This window comes from Eublepharis macularius, chromosome 3 (assembly GCF_028583425.1).
Source record: "Eublepharis macularius isolate TG4126 chromosome 3, MPM_Emac_v1.0, whole genome shotgun sequence".
NCBI lineage: Eukaryota > Metazoa > Chordata > Lepidosauria > Squamata > Eublepharidae > Eublepharis > Eublepharis macularius.
This window is the reverse complement of record NC_072792.1, coordinates 188,373,766-188,383,043: the sequence shown is the minus strand read 5'-3', so window position 1 is coordinate 188,383,043 and position 9,278 is coordinate 188,373,766. Positions and strand designations below refer to the sequence as shown.

At 47.5% G+C, this 9,278-nt stretch overlaps 1 protein-coding gene across 1 annotated transcript; it reads right to left on the bottom strand.

Moving 5' to 3' along the window:
- Nucleotides 1–7,112: 7,112 nt before the first annotated feature.
- Nucleotides 7,113–8,063, bottom strand: LOC129325904 (olfactory receptor 52E4-like). The gene has a single exon (XM_054973887.1). The coding sequence runs from the start codon at nt 8,061–8,063 to the stop codon at nt 7,113–7,115; it is 951 nt and encodes a 316-aa protein (XP_054829862.1).
- Between the last annotated feature and the right edge of the window lie 1,215 nt (nt 8,064–9,278).

Genomic DNA, 9,278 nt, shown 5'->3' with positions numbered 1-9,278 from the left:
TAAAAGACGCTTACTTCCATGTCCGTATCCGAGAGGGGGATGAATGGAAAACCACTTTTAACACGCCCCTCGGCCAATATGAATATTTGGTTATGCCATTTGGCCTGGCCGGGGCACCCTCGGTTTTCATGTCCATGATCAATGAAGTGCTGCATGAATTTCTATACAAAGGCGTTGTAGTGTACCTAGATGATGTGTTGATCTATTCGGAGACTGAAGAGGAACACGTGGACCTTGTAAAAAGGGTCTTAACCACTCTCATGAATAACAAACTGCCTATAAAGCTCTCCAAGTGTGAGTTCCACAAAACAGAACTCACTTATTTAGGCTACTGTATTTCTCCGGAGGGCTTGAAAATGGATCCAGGCAAAATACAAGCAGTATTAAATTGGCAAACCCCCGCGACCCGCAAAGAATTACAATCCTTCTTGGGCTTTGCCAACTTCTATAGAGAGCTCAAATCACACTCCCCCTAACCGAACTGTTAAAAACCAAAGACAAGGGGGACCAAGCCAAAAAATTTTCTCCCAGGCAAAACCAACTTCTTGGCCGACGCTCTATCACGCATGCCCCAACACAAAAGCAAAAGGGAGGAGACAATCGACACAGTCTTTTCGCGGATTCGGTTTCGTTTTCTCAGCCATGCCGGACGCTCCTCTCGGCTGGTCCGGGAGGAAACGACCGGGCACCCTGACCGGGCGGCTGATCCGCAAGGATTAGCCCCCAGGACTCCCAGGGAGGGAGCCAGGGTCCGGGACGCGGCGGGAAGAACTCCCCGAAATCAATGCGGGGGGGGGAATTGCCCGTTTGTCCCTATGGAGGCCGGCAGATGTGCGCGGCGCCTCGAGTGCCGCCGGGCAACGAGAAACGGCAAGTAAAAGAAACAGGCGGGAGCCTGTAAACAAGCGAATCCCTTCTGTTTTACAAGCGTTTGTGAAGGAGAGGTTGATCTGAAGAAGACTCGCTCTTCCCCTTCGTTGAGTTCCAGAATTTTGTTGGCGCCCCCCCCCCCCCAAATGGCAGCAAAGAAGCAAAGTCCCGCTCTCGGTAAGTCAATCTCGGCTACTTTGAAGGGGGAGTCGCTCGAAGAGTTGGTGCGCAGGGTGGTGGTGGAAGCTATAAAACCCTTTGTTGACAAGCTGAACGAAACTGATCAAAGGGTGGGCTTAATTGAAAGCGAGGTGAAAACCATTAAGGCAGCAGCGGGGGGGGGCAGAAAAGTCTGCTCTGGAAAGTGCGTCACTTGTGAAGGCTACAAAAAAGGAGCTGAAGTTGGTGGAGAACCAGCTGATCGGGCTACAGGTGGAACGAACGCAGACAATTTTGCGTCTCCAAAACGTGAAAGAGGAGGAAAATGAGGATCTGTGGGATTTGGTCTCGGAACTACTGGCGACACCCGCGAGGACGACTAAAGAAGAGGTTAAAAGCGCCATTTTGGAGGTCCGTCGGGCTTCTTCAAAATATGCAACAAAGCGACAGTTGCCTCGTGAGATCATTATTGACTTTTCATCTAAAAAGATTCGGGACACCATCCTATATAACTCATACAATGCGGATTTGGACTTTATGGGTTTGAAAGTCAAGATTTTGAAGGACGTTCCATTTCTAGTCCGGAAACGGCGTTTTAAATATAAAAAGTTTGCAGCTCTTCTGAGGGACCATGGAATAAAGTACAAATGGTTATTCCCGGAAGGAATATGGTTCAGATATAAAGATCAGGCCTATAAGATATTATCAGAAGATCAACTAAAGGATTTTGAGAATAAAAACCCAGAACTCTGCTGCACCAAGAACGAAGAAAAGGAGGAGCCGGAGGGGGGGGGAGGAGGAGGAGAGCATCGCAACAGCAGTTGCACAGAGAGAATTGCGTCCGGGACCTAGAAGGGGGAGGAAAGTTTAAACAGAATTTGAAATGTTTATTCTCTGTATGATTAACCACTCCATCATTATTCTATGGAGCTATTTTTGTATTATGACAGTATGAAGGGAAACATTGAAGTGTAGTGTTTAGTGTTTGTAGTTCATTCCCCCCCCCTTTTCTTTTTCCACCCCCCTTTGTCCCTTCCCTCTCCCCTTTCCTTGTGATAGTCTGGTGTAGTGTTTTGTAGTTATGAAAATAAAAAAAATTATAAAAAAAAAAAGACACAGTCTTTTCGCCTACGCAATTAGGGGGCGTAGTGACCACACGCAGCCGCACAACCCTCTCCCATCCACCCGATCAAGGGCGGAGACAAAAATTAAAAGCTGAAGTGGAGAAGGAAGGGGGGGATGTGCCCAAAGACAAATTGCAACGTTCCGACCAAGGGGAATGGCTTTGGGGAGATCGCTTCTATGTACCCAAGAGTTTGAGAAAAGAAGTTTTGCTACGCTGTCATGATGCTCCCACTGCGGGGCACTATGGGTACTTAAAGACGCTTCACCTAGTCCAACGCCAATTTTGGTGGCCGGGCATGCGCAAAGACATCTCCCAATATGTAGCGTCCTGCCCCATTTGTCTCAGTGCCAAATCCCGAAAAGGCAAACCTTACAGCCGTTAGAAACGCCAAGTAGACCGTGGGAAATAATCTCTATGGACTTTATCACTGACTTACCCCCCTCAAAGGGGCATAACTGTATTTTGGTCGTGGTTGATTTGTTCTCCAAGCAAGCTCATTTTATACCTTGCACCACAATTCCCTGTGCTAGAAAACTAGCTGACATCTTCCTAAAAAACATTGTAAAAATACATTCTTTTCCATCCAAGGTGATCTCGGATCGCGGCGGACAATTCGTTGCCAACTTCTGGCGGGAGCTTTTGCAACTGCTGGGCATTGAACAAGGTTTGAGTTCAAGCCATCACCCGGAAACAGACGGACAGTCGGAAAAAACTAATCAGATATTAGAGCAATTTCTACGATGTTACATTAACTTCCAACAAGATAATTGGTTTGACTTGCTCCCCTTGGCAGAGTTTTCATATAATAACAGCGTACACGCTTCCACGGGGGAAACTCCCTTCAAAGTCGTCTATGGCTTCCACTTCAAGCCATTCCCGTTTGAAGCGCTCCCCCCTCCTATTGCAGTTTCCAAAGACGTCTCCGAGTGGTGGGAGGAGGCAGCTCAACAATGGACTCAAATTAGAAAACACCTCATCAAAGCCAAACAGGATTACAAAAAATACGCTGACCGCCACCGTGCGGCGGAATGGGAATTGCAACCTGGTGATCTCGTTTACCTTTCTACAAAGAATCTGAAAGTAACCCAAACCAGCCGCAAGCTCGCATTAAAGTACCTGGGACCTTTTCCTGTTCGCAAAGTAATCAGCAAAGTGACTGTTGCCTTGAATTTACCAAAGAATCTACGCCACGTACATGATACCTTCCATGTCAGTTTATTGAAAAAAGCCCCTCCTGCAGACCAGTGGCACACCCGTGCTTCTCCCATCCCTACATTAATTGATGATCAAACCCACTATGAAGTTCAACAAATATTGGACTCTAAAGTAAAACGTAATCAGTTGTTTTATCTCATCAGATGGAAGGACTTTGACTCTGGGTTCGATGAGTGGGTGAATTCTGTACATGTACACGCTCCTAGACTAGTTAAAGCATTTCACTCTCGTTATCCACATAAACCTGGGGGGGGAGCATCTTAGAGGGGGCAGAATGTCAGGTTCAGAATGCTGTATTGTGCTGCTTCGCTTAACCGACTCCATCTTTAATCCTTTCAGTGTTTAAGTGCTTTCTCCACAGGTGCCAAGGTTCCCAGGCAGCTATCTCACAGAAGAGGATTGTTTTGGCTACCGACGTTCCACCAAGAACCGGCCTTGGGAACTTTCGCTATCCTGACTTCAAAGGGGATGTTTTGAGAACTATGGGGGGAGGTTGGGCCTTCTGTGATCTGTTACTTTGTACCTCATGCTTTGCTAGTCATTGGTAACAATGCATATGTACCATCCTGAATATTGCATTCAGACTAGTGGACTATAATGAACTATTTTTCCAGTAAAAGCCTTTTGGAAACAATGGACTGTTGTCTGATTGCAGAAGGTAGTCTGGAGTAAGGACATTATCTAGCCACAGTTCTGACACTGAGAGGGTGAAGATTTGGGAAGCGGCTGAGGCCTTCATTCCTCCCTGGGGGGAAAAGCAGAAGGGAGGAGTCCGGACCAAGAGGAGGAAAATGTGCCGAGAAAGCAGAGGGAGTCTGGGCTGCACACTGCAGTGGTTAGGGCATCAGGCTGGATCCAGGTGCTGCTAACCCATGGAAGCTGGCTTGGAGACACTGGGCCAGTTGCTCTCTCTTGGCCTAGCTCACCACACAGGGTGGTTGTTGTGAGGATTAAACAGAAGAGGAGAGGACATTGTTGTAAGCCATTTTTGTTCTTTGAGATTGGGGGTCCTTTTCTGCAACCAGAAATTCACAGCCACAGCACGGCTTGTGGGCTAAAGTTGTCAACTCTGGCTTGGGAAATTGCTAGAGACTGACAGGGGACCGGGGAGGGCAGAGTTTGGAGAGGGGATGGAGCTCAGCAAGAATGTGATGCCATAGAGTACAGCGTCCAAAGTCACCCTTTCCTCCAGAGGAACTGAGCTCTGCAGGCTGGAAATCAGGCTGAATTCCAGGAGAACTCCAGGCCGTATCTGGAAGATGGCCACTCGATCTTATCTGATGAGGTCGCTAAACTGTAGGGAACCCAGCAGAGGCTCCCTCAGCCCTGGGCAAATGAGTTTGTCTCCACTGGCTGCAGAATGCTAGAGGCTTCTAATGCAGCAGAATGAGATGTGAAACAGGACCTCTTCCATGCCACTTTGCCGATGGGGGAAGAGCCTCCGGAAGAGAGGGGACCTGCCTACCACCGGTCTTACATGCCTCTTTGCATGATTTCAAACAAAGCTGCCCCATGTGGGGAACAAAGTGAGCCACTGTTACCAGAATGGGAGTCCTTGCGGATAAGAGGGGGAAATTAGCAGCAAGAAGAAGGCAACGTGAGAGGGGTAATAAAGCAGGATACTCCTCCAACTTTTATGGGGTCCCCTCCCCAAGGAAACTGACGGAGAGGCGATCTTCAAATACATAGTGATTTTTATTAACAGGAGAAAAATACATACAAGAGGCAATTTGCAAGCACACAAGCTTTCTAGGAAAAGCAGACGTGAAAGTGTATTGTCAAAGGCTTTCACGGCCGGAGAACGATGGCTGTTGTGGGTTTTCCGGGCTGTATTGCCGTGGTCTTGGCATTGTAGTTCCTGACGTTTCGCCAGCAGCTGTGGCTGGCATCTTCAGAGGTGTAGCACCAAAAGACAGAGATCTCTCAGTGTCACAGTGTGGAAAAGATGTAGGTCATTTGTATCTACTCAGGAGGGGTGGGGTTGAGCCATTGAAATTCACAAGCATAAGCAAAACTTCAACAGGAAAGAAGAAACCTTAAGAATGAACAGAGCATGGTTTCCAGTTCTGAAAAACACCAGGCTAACAAAACATTCTATCCCCGACAATAGCCCTGCAGAGAAGATTAGCACATCAAGCCCCAATCCATATGCAAAAGAACCTCCTCAGGATACAGTGAAGCCTCCCGCCATTAGCATTCCACACCCTGGGAAACTCTTACAGGATGACTCAGCTCAACCCCACCCCTCCTGAGTAGATACAAATGACCTACATCTTTTCCACACTGTGACACTGAGAGATCTCTGTCTTTTGGTGCTACACCTCTGAAGATGCCAGCCACAGCTGCTGGCGAAACGTCAGGAACTACAATGCCAAGACCACTGCAATACAGCCCGGAAAAACCACAGCAGCCATCAGAGGTGAAAGTGGATTAGATTCGAGAGATTTCAGGCAATAATAACCTATTGAGACAGTACAGCAGTCCACGAAGGAAAAGGGCTTCAAACAGCCTGCATTCTTGACCAGGAAAGCCAGTGGATGTCCTCCTCCTTCCCTCTAAGACCACCACTTTTTCTGGGGCTGCCATAGCCATCTGCTATGGCCATATATGGACTCCCAATATTTGTTTAAATTGCCTGATCCTGAACTATTTTAATGACTTTTAAAAATTATTATTGATTTTATGGTTTTGTCACTTTTAATGAATTTTTTAAATGTTGTTAGCCTCCCTGAGCCCATCTGTGGGGAGGGCGGGGTATCAATCAATCAATCAATCAATCAATCAATCAATCAATCAATCAATCAATCAATCAATCAATCAATCAATCAATCAATCAATCAATCAATCAATCAATGAGACCTTAAGGATACAGTGCTCAGATCCAAAGAAGAATACACTCTTTGAATGCAGCAAAGCCCTGGTTCTTTTAGGTCAAAACATGTCCTGAGGCTGGGGAGCCCCCTCAGCCATTGGGACAAAGACCGTAAAGGTCAATTCCTGGGAATGACAAAGGTTTGATTACCTTTGATTGGTGCTACTGGGGTGTGACAAAGGGACAAAGTTGTGCTCTCCTGGTGTTTCACAAAGAAACATTTGCTAATTAATGTCCCCGGAGCTGTGTTGATGAATTTAGAGTTTGATCAGATATTTCCCAGGAAGGATTTTGAAATTTATCAGAGCTGACTGATGGCTCTTGTATTCAGGTTGGGATATCATCATGGAAAAGAGGGGAGATTGGAATGTTAGGGTCGTGACTCAGCAAGTACCTTTATTGTCATGATTGCACATTCTGCAGCGTGGAAGGGCAGTAAGTCAATCATGCCTGATTGCTCAGCATTTGCACATTCATGCACATTCCAGGCATGACTCACTCTCCCGGGTGGGACTCGGCAATGCTTTGCTCTGCCAGCTGGAATTCCACTAATGCAAATCAAGCTGTATTAGATTCAAAGGGCTCGTGATTTTTATATCACAAACTCTGTTAAAGATGGTGGAGGTTGCGGTCAATTGCTCACACCACAAGCACCTGGCCCTCTCTTTTCTCCCATGCAGAGCTAGTCGCACAAAGGACATATTCCTGGGAGTCTGGGGGAGAGCCAAGACATGGGAGGGCAAGATGGGGGGAGCTGACTGGACAGTGCATGCCAATGGCACCCCAGCTGGGCAACCACAACTGGGCTCTCTCTGGTAGGACTCATCTTCTCAAAGGGTGCCCCCCAAGTGGCTCCAGAATTGCTTCGCGTCACCCCTTGCAAAGTCGAAAAGCGCTGAGGACTTTTTGGCGAATGGGCTTCGTCCTCCAGGCATAGACGATGGGGTTCAGTGCTGGGGGAACAAAGAGGTAGAGGTTGCCCAGGAGGATGTGGACGTAGGGGGCCACGGCATGGCCAAAACGGTGGGTGAAGAAGGAGAAAACTGCAGGAGTGTAGAAGAACAGGATGACACAGAGGTGGGAGCTACAGGTGCCAAGTGTCTTTCGCCGGGCTTTCCTTGAGGGCAGCCGGAAGACTGTCCCCAGGATGAGGCAATAAGACCAGGCAATAAAGAAGACATCAAGGCCAATCACCATGGTGACCACCACCAGCCCATAGGCGCTGTTGAGCTTGGTGTTCCCACAGGCCAGTTTGACCACGGCCATGTGCTCGCAGAAGGAGTGGGCAATGACCCTGCTCCTGCAGAAGGGGAGGCGCATTGCCAGCAGGACCAGTGGAATCAGGAGAGCCAGCGCCCGGCTGACTATGGCCACAGCCATTTTGGCAATGGCAAAGTCGGTGAGGATCGCCGTGTACCGCAGCGGGTCACACACGGCCACGTAGCGGTCGAAGGCCATGGCCACCAGGAGGCCGGACTCCAAGGCAGTGAAGGCATGGAGGAAAAACATCTGGGCCAGGCATGCGTGGAAGCCAATGTCGTGGGCCCCCATCCAGAACACAGCCAATGTCTTGGGGAGGGTGGAGGTGGAGAGGCCCACGTCCACCATGGAGAGCATGGCCAGAAGCAGGTACATGGGCTGGTGGAGCGTGCGCTCCAGGCAGATGACGAGGAGAACCGTCCCATTGCCCAGGAGCGCCAGCATGTACATCACACAGAACAGGAAGGAGATGGGCACATGAGCAGACTCCAGTCCAGGGATCCCCACCAAGAAGAAGGGAGGAGGAGGCAGCGCAGTGTCTGTGTGGTTGGGCCCACTCATGGCAAGCGGGACAGGCAGCCCTGCGTGGTTGCCCTTCAGCCTGCAATAGGAGAGCGGTCAGTCTGGCTCCACCCACACCTATGAATCCACCCCTGAAGGGCACCACGAGTGAAAATGAAGGTTTTGCAAGATGCCAAGGAAAGAGGTGGCCTGCAACTGCCCAACATAAGACTGTATCATGAGGCAGTATGTCTTGTATGGCTGAAAGATTGGATAATGTTAAAAAACCGCAAGTTGCTGGCCCTGGAGGGACACAAAAAAATATTTGGATGGCATGCATACATGTGGTATGATAAAGTAAAAGCGGACTCTATGTTTCTGCATCACTATATTCGGAGAAGCCTCTTCACGGTCTGGAAGAAATACAAGGTGTATATGGAAGATGGAATTCCTTCATGGGTGGTTCCGTATGAAGTAATAGATCCGAGAACTGTGGATAATGAACAGCAATGCTTAACATACAAGGAGATCACACAAATACAATATTCAAAGCTGAGAATAAAGACAGAAGAAGAATTGTCTCCTTGTTATGGATGGTTTCAGTATAGACAGATTAGAGATCTTTATAATGCGGACTGCCTGAGAGGAGGTATAAGATTGGAAAATTTGGAACTAGAGGAAGTGATAGTACAAGAAGGCAAGAAGGAAATATCTAAGATCTATAAATTACTTCTAAAATGGTTTACGGCGGATGAAACAGTAAAAGTCCAGATGGTGAAGTGGGCAATAAACTTTCATAAGGAAATAACAATGGAGGCATGGGAGTACCTATGGAAAAACACAGTGAAGATTTCAACTTGTATGAACATTAAAGAGAATGTGTACAAAATGATTTACAGGTGATATTTAACACCAAAGAAAATTGCGCTAGGAAATACTAATACGTCAGACAAATGCTGGAAATGCAAAAACATGAAGGATCACTATATCATATGTGGTGGACATGTGAAGTAGCTAAGCAGTACTGGGGAGAAATAATCGAAGTAATTAATGAGATTTTACAAATACAAATAAATAAGAACCCAGAATTGTTGCTACTGAACTTGGGAATGGATACTGTTCCAATGCAGCATAGAACATTGTTATTTTACATGACTGCAGCGGCAAGACTTTTGTATGCGCAGAAATGGAAGACACAAGAAATACCAACTGTAGAAGACTGGATTTATAAATTGCTGTACATGGCGGAAATGGACAAAATGACAAGGAAACTTA